General features: G+C 38.3%; 3 protein-coding genes across 5 annotated transcripts; all 3 read right to left on the reverse strand.

Moving 5' to 3' along the window:
• Positions 1-481: 481 nt before the first annotated feature.
• si:ch211-91p5.3 (uncharacterized) lies at positions 482-15,571 on the reverse strand. Of its 3 annotated transcripts, none has more exons than XM_060860357.1 (20): positions 15,031-15,571; positions 13,892-14,023; positions 13,031-13,156; positions 12,705-12,857; positions 12,367-12,528; positions 12,040-12,208; positions 9,899-10,006; positions 9,552-9,737; positions 9,248-9,385; positions 9,019-9,156; positions 8,662-8,898; positions 8,307-8,483; positions 8,067-8,204; positions 7,850-7,978; positions 7,424-7,747; positions 7,088-7,300; positions 6,660-6,791; positions 6,087-6,392; positions 5,183-5,323; positions 482-5,081 (listed from the first exon to the last, which is right to left on the reverse strand). In XM_060860357.1, the coding sequence occupies exons 1-20, from the start codon at positions 15,232-15,234 to the stop codon at positions 5,002-5,004; spliced, it is 3,393 nt and encodes a 1,130-aa protein (XP_060716340.1). In that variant the 5' UTR covers positions 15,235-15,571; the 3' UTR covers positions 482-5,001. The 3 variants fall into 3 exon arrangements, with proteins under 3 accessions (XP_060716340.1, XP_060716339.1, XP_060716341.1); XM_060860356.1 differs by having other exon boundaries at positions 9,019-9,159; XM_060860358.1 differs by lacking the exons at positions 13,892-14,023; positions 15,031-15,571 and adding an exon at positions 13,259-13,482 and having other exon boundaries at positions 9,019-9,159.
• A 966-nt stretch (positions 15,572-16,537) lies between these two features.
• LOC132839777 (uncharacterized protein CXorf38-like) lies at positions 16,538-21,085 on the reverse strand. The gene is made up of 6 exons (XM_060860935.1): positions 20,763-21,085; positions 19,790-19,924; positions 18,565-18,687; positions 18,159-18,308; positions 17,174-17,344; positions 16,538-16,961 (listed from the first exon to the last, which is right to left on the reverse strand). Exons 1-6 carry the CDS (start codon positions 20,967-20,969, stop codon positions 16,824-16,826), a joined length of 924 nt encoding a protein of 307 aa, XP_060716918.1. The 5' UTR covers positions 20,970-21,085; the 3' UTR covers positions 16,538-16,823.
• A 1,988-nt stretch (positions 21,086-23,073) lies between these two features.
• On the reverse strand, positions 23,074-26,697 carry LOC132839435 (protocadherin-8-like). Its single transcript, XM_060860402.1, has 4 exons — positions 24,247-26,697; positions 24,060-24,139; positions 23,829-23,959; positions 23,074-23,545 (listed from the first exon to the last, which is right to left on the reverse strand). The coding sequence occupies exons 1-4, from the start codon at positions 26,611-26,613 to the stop codon at positions 23,193-23,195; spliced, it is 2,931 nt and encodes a 976-aa protein (XP_060716385.1). The 5' UTR covers positions 26,614-26,697; the 3' UTR covers positions 23,074-23,192.
• Positions 26,698-27,171: the final 474 nt, after the last annotated feature.

Below are 27,171 nucleotides of genomic sequence, written 5' to 3' on the forward strand. Positions count from 1 at the left end.
AAGAGAGCACAAGGCCTTGTGTGCGTAATGGCCACAAAAAATGTTGGGGAAAGAACATAAGATATAATATTCATGCAAACGAATATTTATATCAACACTATAAATGCTATTGTCATTGTAGTACATGGGTCTGGTTTGATTCCGCTCCAGCATCCTTTGTATTTGGAGGGTGTCTGTGTGTGTGTGTGTGTGTGTGGCTTTTTGTTGGCTTTACAGCTCTATATCTGAATTCTACTCTGTCTTACTTGTAAATTGCTTTGGATAATGGCATTTACCCTAAATGGAAATGGATTTCTAAGTGTAAAAGGAAATAGAATTAAGGATAACGTAAGGAAAACTTGGAACAGACTGCATCAGAGAGCACAACCCATCAGAGTGGCATGCAATTCTGACTTAGGTTTAAAAAACATGGTCAAAGTTAAATAGTAACAATATGTAGATAATAAAGTAAAATAATATAATGCTGATTTCCTTGGGGACGTATGTTTTAATGTTGAATTTTTATTTACCTGTTATGTCATGAAATACCACCACCACCAACAGCAACAACAACAACAACAACAACAACAATAATAATAATAATAATAATAATAATAATAATAATATACAGCAGAAGTGTTGAAACATTTCTGCATCAACAAGTGACACACACTTGAACACATTTAACCCACATGCCACAACGTCAAGCTAATCAAAACCGAAACTGCTCACTCTTTTTTGATGTCGTGTGGTTCTGAAAATAAACGGGCAAAGTGCACAGATCTTCCACAGGAAATAACTGATGTTGACCAAAGTGAATGTGCACTACTCACTGGGAAACTTCATAAGTATAATGAAGACTGAATAATAATAATAATAATAATAATAATAATAATAATAATAATAATAATAATAATAATAATAATAATAATATACAGCATCACCATCATCATCATCATCATCTTCAATTTTACTTTTTTAAACAAGTTTACAAAGTGCTTTTCAGTGTAAGATTGGAACATATTAAAATACTAAAATGAAATGAGACATTCTCAGATAAAATTGTTTAAAAATATAATAATTATAAAATGGTACCAAGAGCTGGAAAAAAAAAAAAAAAGGTGATTAAAAGAGTGTTCAGTAGTGTACAGTAAAGACCGGACTGTCCGTGCATTTGTAACGGTACATGGTGGTCCAATAGAATCATCTTACCAAGATTATTTTAGAGAATCTTATCAAACTTACTACCTCCTTTTCTTGTGTCTTGCTAGTTTTGATAAATCATTTGGAAGACAATCTACATTTCAAACGGTTCTCACATTTTTTGTTGTAAACACAGATGCTGCTTCCTGTGCATTTGGTCTCTATAGCTTTTTTTTTTTTTTTTAAGTTGTGGTAAGAAACATGTGCGGAACTGTACTTTTATTCCAGCTACATGCTTTCAGCTGGAACGTATCGCTGTATCCAAACTGTACACTGCTAAAGCTACTGTAGTTTCACTAATAATTATAAAGTCAAAGGATAATAATATCATTACAGTACAGGAATGATAAAAAAAAAGGCAATGACTTTAAAAAGAACACCCTGAAAGAAAATAAAACCCAATACAGTAAATTCAATTAGAATATAATACAACACACTCAGTATTATGGTCATATCAAGCCTGTTACACATAAATAATAACGATTCCCTACAGCAATGCACACAAATCAGCCATAACATTAAAACCACCTGCGCAGGTCTTCCTGTTTTGTGCCACTAGATCTGACAGGTGGAGTCGTGAACTCCACAAGACACCCACAAGACCTCTAAAAGTCACGTGCCTATAAGTGTTTTCAGCAAGGGAAAGGAGTCAGCATGGGCAAACTGACTGGTCTGTGGCTATGCAGCCCAAAACACAGGAAGCTCTGATTTTCTGTGTGTTCTGACTCTTTTCTATCATATCCAGTGTTAACTTTTTCAGCAATTTGAACTACAGTAGCTCTTTTGTGGGATCGGACTAGACGGGCTAGCCATCACTCCCCACATCAATGAGCCTTGTGCATCCATGACCATGTCTCCAGTTCATCTTTTCTAGGGCTATTTTTGGTAGGCATACCAGGAAAACCCCACAAGTCACCCAGCCATCACAATCTCGCCCATGTGAAAGTCACTCAGATCCTTACACTTGCTTTTATTTTTTCACATCAAATTCCAGAACTGTCTTTTCACTTGCTGCAAGGAGATAATCAATGTGGTTTATTCTCAGTGGTTAACGTTTCAGCTGATCGGTGTACATTTTAATAATTAAAACGAAAGTGCATCCATGCATCTTTCTTAGATAAGGTTCTTGGTTACAGTAAATAAACAGTAAAAAAAAATGCAGTGTGACTTTTTATTATAGTAACTTAATTTTTCTTTTCTCTTTCCATACTTCTGTAAAGCTGCTTTGAGACTATGTGAATTGTTAAAAGCGCTATAGAAATAAATTAAATTGAATTTAACTATTTCGTGGATTTTTCAAACAAAAGAAATAACAAAATGAGCATAAAAATGATCCCACTGTACCAGGAAAGTGTTTCTGACACCTCCACTCCTTTAACAAAGCATCAAAAGATTTTCAGTTAGTAGGCCTGGCCTCCCCCCTCCTTCTCTTCTCATGACTCATAAAAGACTACGGGCGATGCATATGCATGAATAAGACATGAGATAAACAAACTAAATATTACCGTCATGTTTCTGACCACTGAATCAGACGATAACATTGTGCAGTGAAGCACATAAGTACATAGAAAAGCAGTAAAACTGAATGAATGACTCTATTAATGATGCAGTTGTACCGAGTGCTGAGATATCCAATCAGATTATCTCCTCTCCTTTCTTTAACAACTAAGTATGTATTTATAAATAATAGAGTTTCACAAACTCTCACTCACTCAATCACTCATCTTCTACCGCTTATCGGAACTACCTCGGGTCTTGGGGAGGCGTCTCTCAGGCGTCATCGGGCATCAAGGCAGAATACACCCTGGACGGAGTGCCAACCCATCGCAGGGCACACACACACACACTCTCATTTACTCATGCAATCACACACTACGGACAATTTTCCAGAGATGCCAATCAATCTACCATGCATGTCTTTGGACCGGGGGAGGAAACCGGAAAACCCAGAGGAAACCCCCGAGGCACTGGGAGAACATGCAAACTCCACACACACAAGGCGGAGGCGGAAATCGAACCCCCAACCCTGGAGGTGTGAGGCGAACGTGCTAACCACTAAGCCACCGTGCCCCCAGTTTCACAAACTAAAGAATATTATATTATATTATAATGTTATACAACAGATAGTTCTGGTCCACTAATCTGATTGGGGAAGCAGCTGTAAGGTCAAGTCAATCTACAGACTCGACAGACTTTTTTCAGTACATATTGTGAACTACAAACATGGCTACACCAGACTTTACTCCGCAAAACACAACCGCATGTCTGCATGTCCACATGTCCACATATCTAATTGCACTTTGCAGTTTCAGCCATGTTTGTGAACTATATGTTCAGTTTCCTTAGTGTTAATAACCTAATTAATCCTCTAGAGCAGGGGTCACCAACCTTTTTAAGACTGAGGGCTACTTCAAGGGAACTGAGTAGTACGAAGGGCTACCTGTTTGATACAAACTTCCTCAATAGCAAAATTGCACAGATCACTTTTTAATAATAATAATAATAATAGGGTGAAGAGACTGCTCACATGTCAATGTTAATTATTCCCCACAATTATTAACAATGATTTATACAACAATGACGGTAGGAATATTTAAACATGCAACTTTTATTTATGTTTATCTGTTCCAACATTTGAAAGTCAGGAAGTAATGTCAAGGTAATCATTAATCAAGTCACAAGTTATCTAGTCTTTTTTTTTTAACAATTTTTCACATTTCTGTGCACCATTTTTAGTTTAATGTTATGGTGTTTTCAATGAACATGTTATCTCTTCTTTGTCTGTAAATGTCTGCTAGTGGGAAGCCTGGCACTGCATTCTGCTCACCATTGTCCCATTGAAATTTTTTTTAAACGGAACTATATTTTGACCAGTGCTATTTTTAGAACATGCCTCGCGAGCACCTTAAGTGCTCCTTGCGGGTGACCAGGTGCCCGCGGGCACCGCGTTGGTGACCCCTGCTCTAGAGCATCTCTGTTCTGACCATGGTGTTCCGATAGAGTTTATACTTAATATAACTGCACTGCGAACAGTTTTTGCAATAACAGTCTAAGTTACATAGAATCTGTTAGCAGTCAGTCATTCAAACCCCACACTCTCTAGCTGTGGCTTAATGTCAGATACTTAAAATGAATCAAAATCCTACTAATAAAAATGTTGTATAAAGGTAACCTCACCATCATGGCGATCATGTACTGAATACTGGCTTGTGATCAGTGCTGATAGCCACTTATGTGATTTAGCTTTTTTTTTTACAACAGTTTAATATAAAATCATTCAGTATTGAATAGCTAACATTTCTGATAAAATATGTCCAAATATTCTGGCCAAAACTTACACTAAAAATAATTTGTATAGAAATTAGTGGCCTCTGTCTTTTTTTGAGGTCGAAATGCATGCATTTTTAGCAAATAATGAATTACGATCTACAGTAGAAATACGTTCTACACGTAGTTATTAATCTTTACAAATGTTTCAGGAAACATTTGTCATCCTTGTCTGAAATACATCATCCATCTTAGAATAGAACTGATTTCCTGTTGGGAATTTTCTCAATCTTAATTATAAAGGATAAATTGGATATTGGACAATAATTGGAGAGATCAGATTGGTCAAGAATATCGTCTCAAAAGGAAAGGTTTAACAAGAGATGCCTTAAAATAAGTGTGTCGTTCTTTCACCATTCAGTTGATGGTCACTGAAAATAATTTTAAAAAAATTGAAATGTTTAAGTTAACTGTTATTTTGGAAAATGATTTTCTCACACAAGAACAAACAAATTTCTATACCAAATCTCATAAATCTCATAATAATCTGCCTTAATTAGACAGATAGCTTAACCTTTCCCTGAGTACATCAACCAACTTATCTTCTGCAACTTTCCTGCTTTCTTCCCAGTCTGAAAGAGAGAGAGATGTGTGTGTGAGACAGACAGCAGATCTTATTTAGCAGATCTTATTTATCGTTATTCAGAGCGGGTATTGATTTTATTCTCCTCACTTGGATTTGAGCAGGAAACTTTGACAGAAAATGTGACTTTCGATCCATGAGCCTCCTCAGTGTTCTCAAACACAGGCTGCTTCAAATTCTTCTGTTTAAACCATTCATCTAGGCGGTTTCTTAAAGATGAAGTATTCGAGTCTGCAAAACAACAAATAAATGAATTGGTCGAGTATATGAAAACATGTCTTGTGCATACACGCTGGCTGTGGATTATTATTTATCCCATACTGTAAAAAAATGACATCTTATCCATTAGATATGTAGAATCTCCTATTAAAAGTTTATAACAAGAAAAAGAATGATGAAGTCTGTTTGCAGCGTTTCTTTTTACTAATTCACACTTGAAATAGTCTTAATAAATGAATAATGTTGATAGTTTTAGCATATATTTCGAGAAATAAGAAAAATCTGCTCAAATAAAGTAAGAAAAATGAAAGCTTGAAGTCAGTATATAATAAAAGATTATTGAGTTACTGATGGAAAGTCATAAATTTCAATCTTAAATGCCAGCAACTCCATTTTTAAAGAAATGGGAAAAAAGCCCTTTGTTGTCATGAGCATTGTGATTATGCTGAGAACACATAATATTATTATATAATATTTCTAGTAGGAAAATCACACTGTGTGCTTTTTTTAAATGTTTGTGTAGATACCATTGTTTTTTTTTAAATTATTTGACAGGACATAAACACTACAAACTGCATATTTATTCTGGCAAAAATAACTGGAATTTAATTTTGCTCTTTTCAAATATGCAAATCTCAATAAACCTTGTTAGTAAATCATTCGAAACCTTTACAGATTCATTAAATGCACCATTTCCTTTTATTTTTTCCTGTTTCTTGTTTTTCTGAGTAAAAAACAGAGGTTAGAATTCACTGCTTTAGATAATGATTTTTACCTGGCTCCACCGCTAGCAGGCCCATAATGCGTCTACTGAGATTATTAGTATTTTCCTTTTTCCTCTTTTCTTGTTCGCTCACAATGGTGTAATCTTTGAACAGGAGCTCAACTGAGCTTTTATATAGGTTTCTTTGGGGTGAATAAATGAGGTATTTTTGGCCTTTTGTTTCTAGTAAGGAATTAATCTGAACTTCTGTTTCCTCAACTGTGCTACATTTTGGCAAAGAGTTGAACCCAAAGAGCAAGCTTAGTGTGTCCAGGGCTTTCTGCAGGGCATCCTGCTTTGCTTCTGCCTCAGTGGAACCTGCAGAGAATAAAAAAAACAATACATTTTTATTCAGGTCAAGTCAGTTTTTTCCCCATTCACAAAAAAATGTGCAGTGGTGTTAAATTAAATAATTGAAATACACACGCCGATATTGAGGACAACACAATACAGAACATTAATTTTCTTTCTCTAACATTTATCAGGGTTTTTGGCCTAATTCCATTTGGCAAATTTTAATAATGTGACATGGATTACAACACATATAAAGGCGAACTGTAAATACATAAAATTAACCAAACTCACCTTCTCCATCATAGACTAAATTGTATGATATTTCATTAAGGGAACACTTGTTCTCTTCAAAGACTTCTTTAGGAAGGGTAAGAGACTTCTTTGAAAAATGCTCTTTCACCAGCATGGAAGCATTGTTTTTATCTTAAAGAGAGAGGCAGACAAAACACAGACATCTATTAACTATGTTTCTATAACAATATGATAACAAAGGTCTGTGATGATATTAGATTCAATGCAAAATGGTGTCTATCAACAGCTCGAAGATGAATTTATCGGAGTTGATAAACGTATTATTTCATAAAGTCTAATAAATGGCGTAATAGTGTGATGTGGATAAAATATTCAATTGATATATTTATGTTTATGTCAGGGGTGTGGGTTTAGTGGGAAGTGACTAGCAGTAGCCTCTGACAGCAGTTACCGTGACATATCATTACCTAATTGTGTTTTAGAAATTCCCAAAGCATTCCCAAGCAATAAAAAGGTTTCCCGAATGGCATCTTTCTTAGCAGTGTAATGGCTGTTGTTTTGAAAAGTGAATTCCTCCAGCTTTATGTCCACGCGACCACTGAAAACCACCTCAGTGCTGACGCCCTCTACGGTTACAGATGGTGGCTTGAGATGAAACAATGCTAGAAGTGTGTTAATGGCTGTAAAACACACATAAAGGTCAGATGGGTGAAGTACTCACTGACATATGCTATGGGGAGAATCTACTGACTGTTATTCTAAAAAATAGATACTCTGTACATGTGAAACAAACCACTGTGTACCTGAATTATCCATGTTGGGAGATTTGTTAGGTTTGTTTAGAGGACCTGGAGCCGGTGTTTCGGTTACCTGATGCTCCTGACTGTTTGGTTGAAGACATAATTTCTTGCTAATGACTGTTGTGCAGGTTGCTGCAGTAAGTTTAACTTTTTGTCTACATGTGTACACAGGGCTTTTGAGATGGAGTGCATCTAGTTGTTCCTTCAGAATCCCTTTGTAGTTTTTGACAGTTCCGGTCTCAAACCTGCAGTCAAACAGTCCTGACAAATGTTGTAGGGCAATCTTAGCTGCCTGCTGTTCTGCCTGTTTCTTCTTTGAAGAGCCATCTAAAGGATTTTCATACACCAAGGAACAGTGAAACATCAGAAAAGAGAGATTTAATGGGGTAATGACATTGTAGTTAATAACATAGACTAATTCTAAATTACCTTTGTCAAAAAATGTGAAATGACCAGTGAGCAGGAGTTTGCAGAAGAACTTATTGTCTTTGCAATCTGAGCATTCCAGTGGTGGTGGGAAATTATGTCTTTGAAAGTGCTCCAGCACTGCTCTTTTACCTGTTACATGGGGCAGAAGCAAGTCTTTTGACCAAGCCAAAGATTAAACATGGATAAATATTACAGTCACATAAGTATTGGCACCCACCTTCAAGTGAATTCAGTCCCAACTGGCAGGCTAGTTTCTTGTAAGCTGATTCAGTGGCTTCCTCGTCTTGAACACACACATCAGACACAACCTCTTGGTTGTTGAGGGCCACAGTCACAGCACCGAAAAAGACTATGGCTGAAATGGAAACAGCAAAATCATAGGTTTCTTTCACCTTGCAAAAAGCTGTTTCTGTAATAGAACATTTTTACTGTATATGTACAGTAAACTTCTGTATACCTGAAGAATTCACTTCAGTGGCTTCACCGGACATCTCTGGAGGACTGGAGTCCAGTGGTTCTGTCTCCTCATTGTCAACAGCACTGACTGTGTCGGCTTTAGGCAGATCCAAGACCACACTGTCACTGTTCATTGCTTGAAGGCTATCATTCTTGGTAATTATCTTTGTAGCAGATTCTACGGAGTTTAAAACAATAATTTTAATAACAAGCAAACTACTTTATTAAAAGAAGACCACTGTTGTTTTGAAACACATATTTTACAAGGTAATGTTAGGTTATATTATATTTATAGCACATTGACATTAACTGAAGTCTCACAAATCTAGACGTTATATAAATAAATTTAAACTTACTTTCTGAATTGTCTTCATTAGGAGTGGCTCCCTCGACTTCTTCACCAATGTCTTTTTTTTTATTTGCAAAATTATACTCTGGTTGCGGCAGACCAAGAGCATCTAGACTTTCCTTCAGAAATCCTTTCCAGTTTTCACCAGCATTATCCAGAGACCTACGATTAAGAATCATTGACAAATTCTGCAGGGCCACTTTAGCTGCCTGCTGTTCTGCCTGTTTCTTCTTTGAGGAACCATCTAAAGGGGTTTTCATACACCGAGTATAGAGCATCAGTGAAATAGACCAAAGAGAGCTGTAAAATCCAGTCAAACATTGCCATGATGGCTAACTGTATAGATAGAAAGCTTCTGAATTACCTTTGTCGTAAAAGGTGAAACGCCCACTGATCTGTAGTTTGCAAAAGAACTTATCCTCTTGGTGAACTGGTAGTTCGAATGGGGTCGGGAAATTACACCTCTGAAAATGCTCCAGGACAGCTGTCCTAAAAGTATTGCCTGCTACATGAAGAAATGCAATACTAGATAAAGACCAAGCCTCTGAGTTAATCTGTTCAACTATTAAAGTCACGTAATTTTTGGCACCCACCATCAAGAGACCTCAGGCCAAACTGACAGGCTAGTTTCCTGTAAGCTGATTCAGTAGCTTCCTGCTCATGATCACAACCATCAGACACAACCTCTTGTTTTTTAAGATCCACAGTCACAATACCATAATATGTGTTGCCTGGAATGGTCAGTTTAAAAAGTAAATTTCCCATGTTTAATGTGAAACATAAAACTTAATACTATTTCTCTCTATCATTTCATCATGCACTAAGTTACAAGTTTATTATATGTACTTTCTTTTTTAGATACACCTAATAAGAAAAAGGCTAGGGAAAACACTTTACTTGTTGACGATGCTGTAGATGAGGATATTGATGATAAGGTTTCAACTGTCTCTTCTTTCCAATCAGGGTGGGATTTCATGTACTCCAGGGCTATCTTAGCAACCTCTTGGTGGGAGTTTTTTTTATTTTGACAAACCTGCAAACCTCTAAATGTACGCCCATTCACAGTCACAATACCCCTGTAACCTGAACAATAATTTGAATTAGAATGAAATACATTCAACAGAGAGTGTCTATTATTATTTGTTATAACTGTGAAAATGTGCAACTGTAAATCTGCACTAAAGAGCAATTATAACATTTATTACAATATATATAAATTACAATAGAAATAAAGGTTCAGTTACCACTAGCTTCACTTTCTTCCATAAATTCAGGTTCTGCCATGTTCCTTCTTCGAGCCTCTTCAAACACATGATTCTTATATTTATATGCATCTCCAGTGAACGTTGGGTCTGCAAATCACAATCAGTTTAAATTCTACAGTATATATAAAAATATATAATATACAAAGACTTTACACCTTGAATTTACATGATATACCATTTCCTGCCTTTTCAAATTTCCAAAAAAATGACATTTAGACAAATGGATTTATCTTTAAAGGATAAAACAGTCTTGCTAGGCAAAATGACAAAGTGTACTATTTCATTTGTCTTTCTTTAGTCAATAATTGTTGGTCACATTACAAGCATTGTGATATTTAAACAGCATCATTATTATAGAGGCCAATTTAATCATGCAGAACGATGTTAGCTGGTGTGCTTATTAACAAAAAGTGCGAGTTGCTGTGATTTATGAGCAAACAAAGCTACAAGAATAAAACATTTAAATCCTATTAGAAATATCTGAAAACTCACTGCAGTTTCTATAGCTTTCAAGCAGATTCTTGTTGGTTTTTTTTCCTGATTTTTAAAGATATGTGGATTCTCAGTGAATCTCAGTGGCTTAGTTTTCTTCCCAACAGTGAATATATACATTAAAATATTAAATAAAATACAACAATTGCAATATACATTTGTCATTTTTATTGAAAAGTAAATAAAATTGTACTTGTACTATGTACATCTTTTTTCCGGAAGAAAGATGAAGATGGACGATTGCTTAAGAGTGACCTGTCAAAGCTGTGGGGACATAAACCTTAATCCTTATCCAACTCTCAAAATTCAACTCAAAATTTGTAGCCTAACATGAGCAAGTAAGAACATAAGCATGTAGATGGATTCGTCACTGCTTGCTCAGTTTGCTTTTTTTTGCTTGCAAACAGCTTTGTGTGCTATTAAACCACAACAGCTTGTGCTCTCTATTAAAGATGGGGTGCACGGTGTTTGAGAAATGCTTCAGAAAACTGAGTCGGGCCGACTAACAAAACAAACGTGTAGCCAATGAGCATAAAGGGGCGTGTCTTGTCAATATGCGGCAGAGAGAGTGTTCAGTGCGCATGTCTGACATTAGCCAAAAGCGATTGAAACACTGACATGGCGGATAAAAACGAAAAGCAAAAAAAGGCTTACGATAAGGCAAAAAGTAGGACCTTTGTTAATATAGGATCAGCTTTCCAGCGCTGGAGAGAACTGAACGTCTTCGGCGTGAAACGGAGCTAAACTTTTCACGGTACAACGCACAGTACTACAAAAACACATTTGTATTACCATAGTATTACTCATTTATTGATAAAAATATCCCCTCGGTCAGCTGCCCCAGCAGGTTCCCCCATGAGTTGCCTGGGTTATGTATGTGTGTGGGGGGCGGAGCTATCAAACAGGGGGGACACCCATTTGGGTTAGGGGCGTGTTTGTTTTGGAGATTTCAAATGTCATCATTGGCTTTCAAACATCGCGCACCCCACCTTTAATAAACACACACACTAACACTTTTCCTTATACTGCAACTGTCAGGGGCTGCTCGGACATTTCACCGTCTGACCACTAGGAGGCGTTGTTTACATTTTCTATTAACAGGTGCATTTGTTTATGTGTTTTGGTTTCCCTCAGGACTTCCTTGCCCCACCTGACATGTCGCTCTCTTCCCACCTTTTCCCCTCACCTGTTTCCTGTTAGCCTTGATTAGTTCTCCAATATATACACAATTCAATTTCATTTCAATGCATTTGTTTAGCATGTTTAACAGTTGACATTGTCTCAAAGCAGCTCTACAGAGGCATACAAAACAAAATAAAACTTTCATTTAAAGTTTAAAGTTAAGTTACTGTTTATCTTTAACATTTATTCCTAATGAGCAGGCCTGAGACAATGGTAGCAAAGAAAAACTCCCTGAGATGATATGAGGAAGAAACCTTGAGAGGAACCAGAACCAGAAGTGAGCCTCATCCTCAGATGAGTCTGTTCCAGGCTCTGTTTCTGTATGTGTTATGTTTATTTGGTATTGTTTTAAGTATTTAAGTTGTTTTTGCCATAAACTGTCTATGCGCGTCTAAGCTGAATCTGTTTCTATTGTTTCATTCTATCTTCATTCATCTTTCACTCACCAGGTGAAAAGTTTAGCAGGAAGTCCACTTGCGTGTTCAGTTTGTTGATTTCCTTCTCATGCTCTTTCACCTTCTCATGGATTTCATTGAACCGGTTCATTTGAGGGCCCAAGTTCTCCAGCAAATCTTTGTTTTGTTCCAGAAAGTTCTTCATGCCCTGCAGCTCTTCCTGTAAATAACATGGACATAAGGATCTGGTTTAAAGAATCAAAGCTGCAACTTTCATGCTATTTTTGTTTTTGGCCAAGTTGGCTTAAGCAACTTAAACTAAAACAAGCTTTTGTTGTTTATTTAATTTGACGTTATATTATAAGACGTTAGTCTTACTTTGAGCTCTGTGCCTTGATCATCTTCATAGCACTGGGCCAGGAACTCAATCTTCTCCTTCAGGGCATGTTGCTCTCTGTCTAGCAGCTTTAGACTTTCATTCTTGCTGTCTTCTGTACACTCTGAAACCTGCCTACTACATCTCTTCAAAATGCTCTTGAACTGTACGACAAAGAAAAACAACTTAGAACAGATTTCCCTCTTTTTTCTCCTTCCATTCATTCTAATGTTGTGGAACCTTAGAAAAAGAAAAATCTATTTTCTCAAATCTACTGTAATTACCAAACCTTAATATGCAAAATAATTGTTGCTGTGTTATGCCTTTTTATGACTGATACCTTCTGTATCTTTTCTGATATGGTTTTTAATCCAGGTGCATGTTTCTCAAGACTCTTAGCCAGCTCTAGAACACTGTTTATACTTTCAGTCATCTCCTTTTTGCTTAAACTGAAGTCAGGGGAATGCATCACCTTGTTTCTCACACTGATGACCTTTATGATGAACAGAAAAAAATGTTATAAATGGCATCTCATTTGGCTTAAAGTCTATACTTATAGTACATAACATATTTATCTGGTTTGCATATATCTACAAACTAATACATAAATATTACTATATTTAAAAAAAAAATGTGTGTGTGACCGGAATAATTCAGTAATTTTACCTTGGTTAGATTCTGGCCTGATGTAAAGGATGTAAAGTACTTGCAGTGATACATTAAGTTCAGAATGGAGGAAATGTCAAACTGATCAAAACTGCGATGACTTTTTACTCCACGTATCATATAAACCTGAGGAAAATAAAGCCATATTATTCTACATAACATGAGTGATAATGGGTTTTGCTGTTAGTCCCTACAAACAATTAATAAGAGCTTCATTTTTTAACTTGCCATTTCTCTGTGATTTTCAATGTTCTATTAACAAGAAATCCAGCATAGAGGTTGTGCAGACAGAAATCGCTGGACTCGGAGGTCCAGAATGTAACGCAGCTATGCGTCAAAGCTGCTCTGATGGTGTGCTCAGGTCATGTCAGAAAATACGTATTTACAAGTTAAACACACTTAAATGACACCGTAATTACGAGTGGGATTCCTGATTAAATATGTTGGTATTAATTAATTAATTAAATATGTTGAAATTGGATATTTACTCATCTCAGAAGCTGATTTTATCAATAGTTATTATTTGCTAGGTCAGTTATTGAAATACAAGCAAATTGGTTAACTTTCATGGAGAGAAATTGTTATTGTCTAGAAATCGAATTAAAAAACCTTGCTGTATTTTTTTGGAATTAATTAACACAAGTTACACATCCATCTCGCTGTATTCAAAACGGTTTGGTTTAAACCGTTTTGAATACACATCATAATTCTGACTTCCCGACTCAGAATGACAAACTTTCCAGGAGGTCTTGAATGCACAGTGATTTACAGCAGAGAATCAGCTCACGTGACCCTCTGAAAGATACATTACACACACACGGTTAATGAGGAAGAAAATGTATGTCAGTATGCAGAACTCACCTTGGCCACTTCCCATTTGTCTGTAGGCCACAGATGTGGCTGGCAGTTATTCCAGGGAATGTCAATACCCTTATGATTATGATTGTCCAAGATCGCATTTTTCCACAGCTGACACTTATCACAAATTGGAAACTGTGGACAGCCATGATAATGTGAGCAACACGCTTTCGCTAAAGATACAAATTCGTGTATTTTCCAGTGTACGTGAATATAATGAACATTGTGTCGATATAAACTTAAACATGTAGAACAAACGGATAACACATTAGTTTAAGGAGCACATACAAGGGGGTTTATTAGGCTCGTTAGTTATTTTATTTTAAGTTCAAATTAAGCACTTAGCTAAAAATCTTTTCCATCACTTATTACAGACACAAGCAAGGGCTACAAATACTTCAACCAGTCTTTTTTGGTCTCATATTCGAAGGTCAGGGTCTATTATGTTCTCTGCAAATCAGTGAGGCTCGTCCATCGTGGCAATCGGCTTATTCTTACTCATCATTCGTTCATATAACGAATCTGCGCTCCAAGGACATCATTTAATGCAGCGGTGTCCGATCTTATCCGCAAAGGTCCGGTGTGGGTGCAGGTTTTCGTTCCAACCAAGCAGAAGCCACACCTGATTCCAACAGTTTAATCAGTTGTTCTTGGCTTTTAGTAGACTTTTAGTGTGGCTTCTGCTTGGTTGGAATAAAACCTGCACCCACACACCGGCCCTTTCCGGATAAAATCGGACACCGCTGGTTTAATGTGTCATGTCCTGCATTAGGTTTATACAGATTAAATAAAGGATTGAATATAAAGCTGCAATTGGTGGTTATATTGAAAAGAAATAATAATTCATTCTGTATTAAAAACAACGTTGTGCATACAGAATGCATTATTATCATTTCTTTTCAATATAACATCCAATTACAGCTTTATATATTATAATCCATCAGGGATAAACAATGACTTAAAAAAAAAAACAAAAAAACAAAAAAAAAAAAAACATTTTAAATGGCAAGTTTGATGTTTCTTAAACATTTTACAAGACCTTTTTTTTTTTTTAAAAAACAAAAAAACAAAAACATGATTAACCTCTTGTATGTGCTTCTTATAAACGAGAAGTTGAATGATGATGAACTGTTTTATTTTACCTTCTTTAGTTTTAGGGAGCATTTAAGGAGACTACATTTTGATTCACAAACTTGATCCTTTAACTTTCCCAGAAGAGACTTGTGATAGGTTTCGGTTTCGTTTTCCACAAACTCCTGAATGTGGCTCCTCAGTATGTACAGACTCTCAGCAGCCTGCAGCCAGTGTTTGTAATTATCGTCATTGAAGCGTTTGTAGGAATCCATTAAGCTCCAAAGTCACATAAAATGTACAAATAAGTAAGTAATAGTAGGGAACTGAAGAACTGTCAGTGTGGCACCCGACAACTGAAGTTAACGCCTAGGGTTGCCAGGTATTCACTGAGTTTCGCTTTCCTGTTTCTTGTATAGAGATATTTTAGTACAGTTGTCAAAATAATTAGCGCGCAGGTAATGAAGCAAACGCGTTCAAAATCAGAATCGCTACAATAAGCCGAAAACACAAAGGAAAGGGTTTACAACGGAACGGAAATATAAATGTAAAACGCGCTTGGTCGTTTTAACACAGATGCTAATTCAGGCGCTCTTCCCGAAGCTAGTCTGGCTGCACCAGAAATAAACAGAGGCGCGGCTTTTAGATAGTTGACGGTAATGGAAAGGGCCATATCTATCTATCTGTCTGTCTGTCTGTCTGTCTGGAGTCAGGGTTCTCAAGTTTTGAAGACAGGCAAGCGTGACATCTCCAACCCCACCCAAAAAAAAAAAAAAAAACCTAAACAAAACAAAAAAACAATAATGGGGGATTTGTGTTTGGTAAGGATCGCTGACCGCAATTTAACCAAATACAAAGTATTAGTTTAATTTCCATTTATTCATTTGTGTGTGGGGGCACGGTGGCTTAGTGGTTAGCACGTTCGCCTCACACCTCCAGGGTTGGGGGTTCGATTCCCACCTCCGCTTTCTGTGTGTGGAGTTTGCATGTTCTCCCCGTGCCTCTGGGGTTTCCTCCGGGTACTCCGGTTTCCTCCCCCGGTCCAAAGACATGCATGGTAGGTTGATTGGCATCTCTGGAAAAATTGTCCGTAGTGTGTGATTGCGTGAGTGAATGAGTGTGTGTGTGTGCCCTGTGATGGGTTGGCACTGCGTCCAGGGTGTATCCTGCCTTGATGCCCAATGATGCCTGAGATAGGCACAGGCTCCCCGTGACCCGAGGTAGTTCGGATAAAGAAAATGAATGAATGAATGAATAATTTGTGCGTGTGTGTGTTTGTGTGAGAGAGAAAGAGATTATGACTGGTGTTGTTTATTGTAAGTGTTTGTTGCCTTTTTGGACTCCTTTATCATCTATCTACAGTATCTATCTATCTACAGTATCTATCTATCTATCTATCTATCTATCTATCTATCTATCTATCTATCTATCTATCTGTCTGCCAATAAATATCATGAGCTGGTTTCCAATTGAGTCTCAAAGTAGAGGATGAGGAATTCATGTGAATTCTTGTGTTTTTATGTCTTCTTTCGTATTTTATCAGTAGTTATGTAAACATATGGCACGTGCGAATGTTGATCTCTTTCCAGTTCATAACAATTTATTGGTTGTAACTTGCACACAGTTGCATACTACTAAAATCTATGAAAAGTACCTTAAACCATAAACCAATGTCATGTGTACTGTTGCAAAATGCATAGAATGCCCAGCTTATGAAAAACCTGAATTAATTACCTGATTGAAATTTAGTATAAGAATCAAAATAGAATTTCCATTTACAAGTATTGACCCCTGACCCTATATAATAATAATAATATTTGTTGTTTTTCTTCTGCTGTCTCTGTAGCGCAGTCATCTTTCTGCATCAGCCTTCATCAGCAGCAGTGTTTGCTCCTTGCAGCTGTTGTGCCTCCAGGAGGCAAATGCTCTGAAGTTCTGTACTGAACTCCTCTTTGAGATCCTTGTGGCTGCTCAGGAATCTATGGATGCTCTGGAGTTTCTCCTAAACAAAAAGCCATGAGGATCAGATAGTTTAATTAAATTTCCCAACAAGAATAAAACATTTTTTCAGCAAAAACCTATCAAGAATATAGAATTTATATAAACAAAACAGCAGAAAGCTTTATACTATAGTTTTATTATAGTTTGTTGACAAACAGATGGTTACAGAATTGTAAGTCACTGTCTCTAATTGTTATAATGATCAGAAGTTACCAGAGGTATGGCATTTCCCTCGAGTTCACTGTTGTTTAATAGGTCTTTCAGAGATTCCCTAAGCAATTCCGTTTCACACTGGCTGATGGATTCAATCAATACTCCTTCCACTGTGGCTCCATCCACACTGTCGACCCCTGGGATGTGCAATGACAGATCAACAGAAAACATCTAAAAAAAACAAAAATAACAGTTACCTAATTATTTATACTCCTGACCTTGTTATATTTAGCATTTGTATTCCAGAATAACAGCATATTTGTCACATCGTGTAAAATTTTGCCTTTAGATCATATACGACAATATGGGACAATTCTGGCCCTCCGACCAAGTCAGTCCGACCCTCTGATCAGTATAAGATTGAAATTCTGAAAGACGTTTAATGCAAATAACTGTCATTTTTGCCACAATAAAGTCATTTAATCATGCATCATATGCCAGCAGAACCAGCAGAGATGCAGAACTAGCCTTTATTTTGTCACATATACTTCACATCTATGACGTGGAGTCAGAGTTACAGGCACGTGTGACGGTTACAATAGAACAGTGAAATTCTTTTCTTCACATAAGTTGGGGTCAGATCACAGACTCAGCCACAATACAACCCAGAGCCATAACTGTTTCAGCCAACCAAGGAGTCTTAAAGCCTCGAGTGTCTACTTTCATATGAGCCATTAATCACCACTGTAAAATGTGAGATGACAAAAAAATACACTGCTGATTCTGGACTTTGGACCAAAATAGGTGCGAATTCCATTTTTTGTCTCTGGGAAAAAAGTTAATTATTGTAACTATCAAAATAAACAAAATACTATTTGCTTAATCATTTATACTGTACCATCACCTGATATCACATGTTCATTACTATACTATAACACCAAGTGCACCACGTTACAATGTACAATGTCTTGAAATAGTAATGTTACTAGGCAGATATTACATGCATTAAAACCACACTTTTATGTAGTGTTGTTTTGTCTTATACCTCCTGGATCTGTTGACCTGCTGCAGCCACTTCAGGGACATGGCGTAAAGTTAGTAACAACTGCTCCAGGCTCTTCTGAAAGTGTGCCATCCACTCATTTGAGACCTGCATCTCACACGAGTGCATTAACTCATTCCTACAACGGATGACCTGTGGGGAACAGATGGACATCACATGTACATCGGCCAAATGGACAAAATGTGTTCGCACGTCTTCACTACAAACAAATAAACTCAATGTAATCTGAAGTCATCAATAACGTCATCGTTATAAATACAGACTTTTACTTCAGAATGTTTTATTATCCTATAAAGAAAATACATGTAATGTGACTTTGCTCATTCTTATCTGTGTGAACACACAAGTGTGCGTCAAGCATAAAGAGATGTGTACAACACTGTTTTACCTGAGTTACGATGGTCGGATTGATAAAGCTGAAATGGTCACAAAAGTGGAGAAGGTTAAGCAGTGCGGCTGCATCACATTGGTCTGCTCTGGATAAATCTGCCAGCCCACGTGGCATGAAAGCCTACACAATGTAAGAACAGCTATTAAACATATTCAAATCCAAATGACCTGAGCTGTTGAACGTGATAAGAGGAGCCACTTTGTTTAACACGCAAAGTGATACTGGGTCATTTCTGCCAAACTGATGGCCTTCTTTAGTGTTTTTTTTTTTCCTCTTTTCATTCCTTTTTAATAAGCAGGCAGAGTTACAAGAGAAACTGATGGACTGTAATTAAGAAAGCAGATTTAGACAGACAAACAGAGATAGAGAGAGAGAGAGAGACAGATAGAGAGAGAGAGAGAGAGAGAGAGAGAGAGAGAGAGAGAGAGAGGGAGAGGGAGAGATAAAGACAGAGAGAGACAGAGAGAGAGAAGAGAGAGAGAGAGACAGAGAGAGAGACAGATAGAGAGAGAGAGAGAGAGAGACAGAGAGAGACAGATAGAGAGAGAGAGAGAGAGAGAGAGAGAGAGAGAGAGAGAGAGAGACAGAGAGAGAGATAAAGACAGATAGAGACAGAGGGAGAGAGAGAGAGAGACAGAGAGAGAGAGAGAGAGAGAGAGAGAGAGAGAGAGAGAGAGAGGGAGAGATAAAGACAGAGAGAGACAGAGAGAGAGAAGAGAGAGAGAGAGAGACAGATAGAGAGAGAGAGAGAGACAGAGAGAGACAGACAGAGACAGAGAGAGAGAGACAGAGAGAGAGAGAGAGACAGATAGAGACAGATAGAGACAGAGAGAGAGAGACAGAGAGAGAGATAAAGACAGATAGAGACAGAGGGAGAGAGAGAGAGAGACAGAGAGAGAGAGAGAGAGAGAGAGACAGATAGAGACAGATAGAGACAGAGAGAGACAGAGAGAGACAGAGAGAGAACTGAGATAAAGAATGCTGGAATGCTGAAATAGAGGCACTGCCTTTAAATTCAACCAATTCAAGATTATCATCACAGTCAAGTAATCTGTGAAGCAAAGGGAGTTTGCAGTGACATACAGAGATGTGAAAACAAGAATGTGGGTCACTGACAACACGGACCTGAACGTCATCTTACAATGATCTTTGAGACTTCTATAATACTCGCTCAAGATCTACAACAATACACAACCACTTCACACACTTTACTGCAACCCACCTTTGCCAGTTCCCAGTGTTGAGTCGGCCAAAGCCAGGGTCTGCAATTTCCCCAGTTGATAATAGCAAATGGTTTAGTGTGGTGTTTCAATATTTCCATTCTCCACTCAGTACAGAGAGGACAAGCAGATTCAAACTGGAAAGAATAGCACAAAAAGACAGAAGTTGTTTAAATTAATAATTACTATATTAATCCTATTTGGAGCTCCACCAGTATTTACTGCTTTAACAAAATTAGTGAGTTTTACTAACTGTGAATTAATAATTAATATAAAACAGATATTTTTGTAATTCTGTTCATTTCTACATGGTGTAACAGGCATTATTATTATTATTATTATTATTATTATTATTATTGGAGGGACTATGTCTCTCGGCTGGCCTGGGAACGCCTCAGTATTCCCCCGGAGGAGCTGGAGGAAGTGTCTAGGGAGAGGGAAGTCTGGGTGTCCCTGCTCAGACCTGCTGCCCCCGCGACCCGGCCCCGGATAAGCGGTAGAAGATGGATGGATGGATGGATGGATGGATGGATAATAATAATAATAATAATAATAATAATAATAATAATAATAGGGGGGCACGGTGGCTTAGTGGTTAGCACGTTCGCCTCACGCCTCCAGGGTTGGGGGTTCGATTCCCGCCTCCACCTTGTGTGTGTGGAGTTTGCATGTTCTCCCCGTGCCTCGGGGGTTTCCTCCGGGTACTCCGGTTTCCTCCCCCGGTCCAAAGACATGCATGGTAGGTTGATTGGCATCTCTGGAAAATTGTCCCTAGTGTGTGATTGTGTGAGTGAATGAGAGTGTGTGTGTGCCCTGAGATGGGTTGACACTCCGTCCAGGGTGTATCCTGCCTTGATGCCCAATGACGCCTGAGATAGACACAGGCTCCCCGTGACCCGAGGTAGTTCGGATAAGCGGTAGAAGATGAATGAATGAATAATAATAATAATAATAATAATAATAATAAACCAGTACCTGATTTCCCCATGGTTTACAGTTGCTTCTGCAAATCTGTCCTTTTAAGACAATGTTGTTATTAACGATTGCGTTGTGAAAACACCGCATTTCGCTGTCTGCAAATCCGCACAATCCATCTTTAACTTTCAGGAGGCAAAAACCTGCTTTTAACCAGTTCTTATATCCAACTTCGTTAAGACGTGAAAACAAATCTTCGTGAACCATTTCTGTATGGTTATAAAAACCCGTCAAACTCGTCTCTATACGAAAAATAAGAGTATTAAGGGTAAAGGTTTCGTTTTCTTTTAAAAGACACTGGGGTCTTGTTTATTAACACAAAAGCGCTTCCGCGTTAGAAATGCATTGTGGGAAATGAAGTCAGGAACAATATTCTCCTTTCACACGTTCATTGGTTCTGTGGTTTTGTGGGTTGTAGCCGGTGTGTGGTGGCTGCAATCAAGCAACTTTGCTCATTTGTGTCTTTTCTAAATATCTAATACCTAAATATCTAATACACACACACACACACACACACACACACACACACACGCACACGCACACGCACACGCACACGCACACACGCACACACGCACGCACACACACACATATAAGGGGGGAACGGTGGCTTAGTGGTTAGCACGTTCGCCTCACACCTCCAGGGTTGGGGGTTCGATTCCCGCCTCCGCCTCGTGTGTGTGGAGTTTGCATGTTCTCCCCGTGCCTCGGGGGTTTCCTCCGGGTACTCCAGTTTCCTCCCCAGTCCAAAGACATGCATGGTAGGTTGATTGGCATCTCTGGAAAATTGTCTGTAGTATGAGAGTGTGTGTGTGCACTACGATGGGTTGGCACTCCGTCCAGGGTGTATCCTACCTTGATGCCCGATGACGCCTGAGATAGGCACAGGCTCCCCGTGACCCGAGGTAGACCCGAGGACAATATTCATACTAACATTCTCTGGTGTTTATAACAGTTTATAATCACACCCTGCAGTGTCACCCAAATGAAGATGAGGTTCACTTTTGATTAGGTTCCTTTCAAGGTTTCTTCTTTTTCCATCTAATGGAGTTTTTTCTTCCCACAGTCACCTTAGTCGCATCAGACTTGTTCATTAGGGATAAATACAAACACATTTAAATATATCTAATATTAATCTTGAATTTTTATATAATGTTAATCTTTGTATAATAAACCTTTTGCACTATATTTCTTATGTTAAGTAGATCTGCTTTGAGACAATGTCCATTGTTAAAAGCGCTATACAAATAAAATTGGATTGCATTGAATAAAATAAAAAGGATTTGGTCAAAAACCAACCGTTATGATGTGAGCTGTATGGAGTACAGGGCACTTACTAATGTCTGTTAAAAAAAAGACTCTATATTTCTGTGAATTCAGGCCACAAAGTGGAAAACAATGAATCCTTCTGTGTTTGTCTTAAATTAATAACAATCTAGACAGCTGTTCTTACTGATATGTTTGATGTACCTCCTCAAAACAGTGAACTTTTCTTGTTTGGAATTAAATAAATGCTTCGTTATTTCTCTTGTTTATGTTGTGAGGAGCCATTTTGAATTCAGACTAGGAAATTCAAGTCTAAGTTGTTTCGCTGTTAAATCATCAGTCATCCAAACTTAGCTCAAGTCCCAACATACACTGAAAATATCTTCTGAAACAATAATTCACATGACAGCAAAGATACTAAAAAGGTAACTCCCTTGAACTCCCTAATAATAAATCATTTGTTCACATTTTACTATACTAATTTTCTAATTTTATTTATTTTATTTTTCCCCACTATATCTGTCCTTACAGATATCTATCCTTACTTCAGAACTGTACTGCAATTTATTTATCTCTTGTTTAACTCTTATTAACGCTCTCCGATAGTAACACAGCCATACAAGCATTTACCTGCATACTGTGTATGTTTATGTATGTGACAAATAATATTTAAATTTGAAGAAAATGTATTTTTTTTATTAACCTTTATTGTTTATCAACAATTATAAATCAAAAACAGCACTACTTAATTAAATAACCATAGCAAATTCAATTGCATGAGTTAGCTATTGAATTTTATTTATTTAGCTTGAATTTTATTAAGCTTTAGTTAGCTATTGAATTTAACTCATAAGTAGAAAAAAGACTCCCAGTATTCCACCCATTCATTTCATTAATTTATTCAATATTCCACTGGAACTATACAAGATGTGTCAATAAATACGAGATATTTTACATACAGCTATTTACACATATTTACATAAACAAAAAAGCTCATATGACATTCTATGTGAAATGAACTAATTCACTATGTTGAGCTTACCACCATAGGGTACAAAAAAAAGAACAGATATAAAGCAGATATGTAGCATACTACAGCACTGAAGAAAAACAACGTGAGCTTTAAACAGTGTGTCACAATGTTAGGTTTGTGCTTCAAGCACTTTTTTAAAAAGATGCTACAGGTATGCTGGTGATGTCTGTAATCGGCTCTCGGGGAGATGTCGCTTGTTTGTCTAATTGTCTGTGCACCTGATGATGATTGTAAAAGGATGATTGTGTCGCCATCCTGTAGAACACAGGGGCATGTGGGTAATCTTTGGTTTGGTTGAAGACTGTATTACAACTGTAGCCCCTGAAGGATTGTCCTTGGTTTTCGGCAGCTGGATGGCGGCCATAGCCCAGTGTCCGATATGCTACAGTGTATGCATTGTTGCCCATGTAAGACCTGGGAGTGTGTATCGGAACCTCTCTGGTTCTGTATACTCCAGCTCCATCCATTGGTCCAGGGTACAAGGAACCTGCGATTTGATTATAATTCACATTAGGACATTTGAAATGAATTGCTCAAGAAATATCAGGCTATTGTTAAGTGCAAATCTTAAGATAAAAATTAGTTATATAGATATATTAGATATAATATTTAAAAACAGGTTCCAGATCTTATCATGTGAACTCTCTGCCCAACACATTTTCTGTTCTCACTACACTCAATCCAGCTAATTAAATGCTTAAGAATTAGATGATAAACTGAAGCCAGTGTTTTAAGAATATCAATAAACTAAAGGATTTAGCACAACTTACTGCTAGCTCCCTGTTGGCCAATGTTAGCAATTTTCTGTCTGGCTTGTCCGCTGTCAGAGTCACTGTCGTTAGAGTCGCTGTCTCCTTTACCACTGTCCTTGATGCTCGTCTGATCAACAGATCCGATTTCACTGTGAATTGAATAACAATGTAAGCCGAATGCACATAATTGCAGTGATAGCCATGCCAAAGGTTGCATTTTTAGTGTATGTGAACATAAATTCAACAAACCTCGAATGAAGTGTGTATCTGTCTCCTTGCCAAACGGAAGCGGGCTCAAACTGACCTTTAGTCAGGAGAGGTCGAAATATCTAAGGAAAGAAATTGACAGTAAGTAAAAAAAAGGTTTCTATTTTTCATTCTTTTTTAATACATTAAAATGGAAGTTATAGCATTTATTCATGAGTATACTACTTACCTTACTGTCAGAATCTCTGCTTTGCTCATCTTCATAAGAGAAAGATGATTCATCCCTCGAAGACGAAATCTGCTCAGTAACTGTTACACTACCTCCAGAGAGGCTGCTGGAATCTGTCGAGTCGATGCTGTGTGTTGGTAATTGAGTTTGTCTAAAGTTTTGCCGAGATATTTTACTGATGGAGCTGACATTCCTCCGGAAGTTCCAGCGTGATAGTGCAACGACCACAATAGCAACCAGCAATACAGCACAAGCAGCACCCAAAAGCCCAATGATGATGAAGGAAACATCAAATTTAGGCTTGTTCTGTTTCTGACTTGACTCAAGAACCACCAATACTTGTTCTTCTATGGGCATGGCATCCGAAACCACAAAGCGTATTGAGGCTTTGTGGACAAGAGGTGTTCGGCCATGGTCGCTTACTGCCACTCTGACATGCAGTGTTTCTCCAAGTCCAAGTGCCAGGTTATGCTTTAGTGCCATTTCACCTGTGTTTTCATTTACAGCAAACAGGAATGCCTCATCCTCTATTATGGTATAGGAAAGCTCTGCGTTCATTGCATCATCATTATCACGACCCTCGAGTTTCAGAGCCACGTAACCAGCAGGAGCGTTGCTTGGTAAAGATATGTTTGCTGAGCCATTAATAAACATGGGGTGAACAAAGAAGGGTGCATTGTCATTCTCATCCACAACCCTGACCTTGACCAGAGCCGTGCTCGAGAGAGACGGGGAGCCACCATCTGTGGCTTGGATGGCCACTTCGATCTGCTTCACATCCTCATAGTCCAGAGACTTCATTGTGTAGATAGTGCCAGAAGCTGGGTCTACAGTTAGAAAAGAACTCGCCGGGACACCATCAACTTCATTTTCGAGAAGCTTGTATGTTACCTTGCCATTGGCTCCTTCATCAGGATCACGAGCTACCAGAGAAGCCACGTAGGATCCTGGTGCTTTGTTTTCCATCACTGAAATTTCAAAGACGGGTTTACTGAAGGATGGAGCATTATCATTCTCATCACTCACTCGGATTGTGTACTGGGAGAAAGTTTTAAACGGCGGCGAGCCAAGATCTTCTGCTATGACAGTGAGGTTGTATTCAGGAATCTTCTCCCGGTCCAAAACAGACGTGGTGACAATCATGAGGTTGTCTCCGTACGCCTGTTGGAGTTTGAAGTGCGCGTGTCCGTGTAAACTGACGCGCACGTAGCCATTTGCGCCGGAGTCTCTGTCCGCGGCGCTCACGAGCGCAACGAAACTTTCCACCGCCGCGGCCTCTGTGATGTACGCCATGTCTCCGCTCCTCGAGGCCATCGGCTTAATCGTGACTTCTGGTGCGTTATCGTTTACGTCCACGATATCGACGGTGACCGTGCAAGTCGACGGAACCGAATTAGCACCAAGATCATACGCTCTTATGTGCAGGTCATAAAATGTTCTCGTTTCGAAGTCGACCGAAGACTTTAAGACCACCGCTCCACTAACGGGATCAACATCAAAGGTGCTTTTGATTTCGTTGGATTCGCCTTCTGCGAAATCGTAGCGCACGTCCCCATTTACGCCATGGTCAAGGTCGAATGCTTGAACTCTAAGCAAAAGAAATCCAACAGGTGCGTCTTCGTGCAGCTCGACTCTAATCGCATCATGCTCGAACTGTGGACTGTTGTCATTAGAGTCCAAAACTTTTACGCGCACGGTCACAGATCCAGACTTTGGTGGACTTCCGCCATCAACCGCAATAACTTGAAGTGTGTAAGACTCTTCAAGCTCCCTGTCAAGCTTTTGAGCAAGCACAAGCTGTGCAAACTTCTTGCCATCTTCACCTGTACCCACCTCAATACCAAAATGACTACTGTTAAAAATCTGATAACTTTGAATGTAATTGTTTCCGACATCTAGGTCGGTGGCGAGTTCTATGGGAAAGCGTGCGTCCAGGGCAGCATTCTCTGAAATCTCGAGCCGTGTCTCGTCACGTGGAAACACAGGAGCGTGGTCGTTAATGTCTCTCACGTGGATCTCGACGTGGATCAGGTGGAATTTTTCCTTGGAGAAAACCACCACATCTGCGGTGATCAGGCACTGCGTAAAGGAGCTGCACAAACTCTCCCGGTCAATGCGCTCTCCTACAGTGAGCAGCCCGTCGCTCTTTCGCATGCGAATCAGTGATGCATTGCCCTCTTGCATGAACCGAAAGCTCGTGTGTGGGTCTTCGGACAGGTCGATCTTCAGATCCATTGAAAGATTTCCGATAAAGGTTCCTGGTGCGTCTTCTTCATACGTGTAATACTTTGTTGTTGTGCCTCTCACTGTCCATACGGCAAAGATCACAACTAAGCTCAAATTTAGTAGCAACTTTGTAATCTCCATTTCTGAATAAGATTTAAAGTACGTAAATACTTAAAAACGGTGACAAACCATTTAAAACAGCTTCAGTGCACGCGCCTGGAGACTCCTTGCGTTTCAGTCGATGTGTAGATGGTGTGCGCAAGGACTGCGTTTAAACCCTGCGTTTATGCTAATGAGGTACCCCACTGACCAATGAGCTTGCTCGGATCCACCAAAAGGTATTCGACGTCATGTGCAAACTTTCAGGAGCGCAAACAAATGTGCACCATTTATTTTTTTACTAACAGCCTCCTTATGTTATAGCAAATTGTATTGCCAAAATTAGGCTCCGTTTGCTTTCGTATTACCAATTTGATTGGCTTTATTCCCAAAGAGTATCATATTACACTTATATGCTTAAACTTAGGCCTAAACATATATATATGTTTAGCATATAAATAAAAAATACATATAAGCAGGGAAAACAACCTAAACCCATAAACAATGAATGAACGCTGCTGATTTATGATGTATAGTTTTACCTGTCTAAAATATACACAGCTAATATTATGGTATATTTTTAGTTATACATCAAAAATG

The sequence above is a fragment of the Tachysurus vachellii genome, chromosome 24, assembly GCF_030014155.1.
Source record: "Tachysurus vachellii isolate PV-2020 chromosome 24, HZAU_Pvac_v1, whole genome shotgun sequence".
Taxonomy (NCBI): domain Eukaryota; kingdom Metazoa; phylum Chordata; class Actinopteri; order Siluriformes; family Bagridae; genus Tachysurus; species Tachysurus vachellii.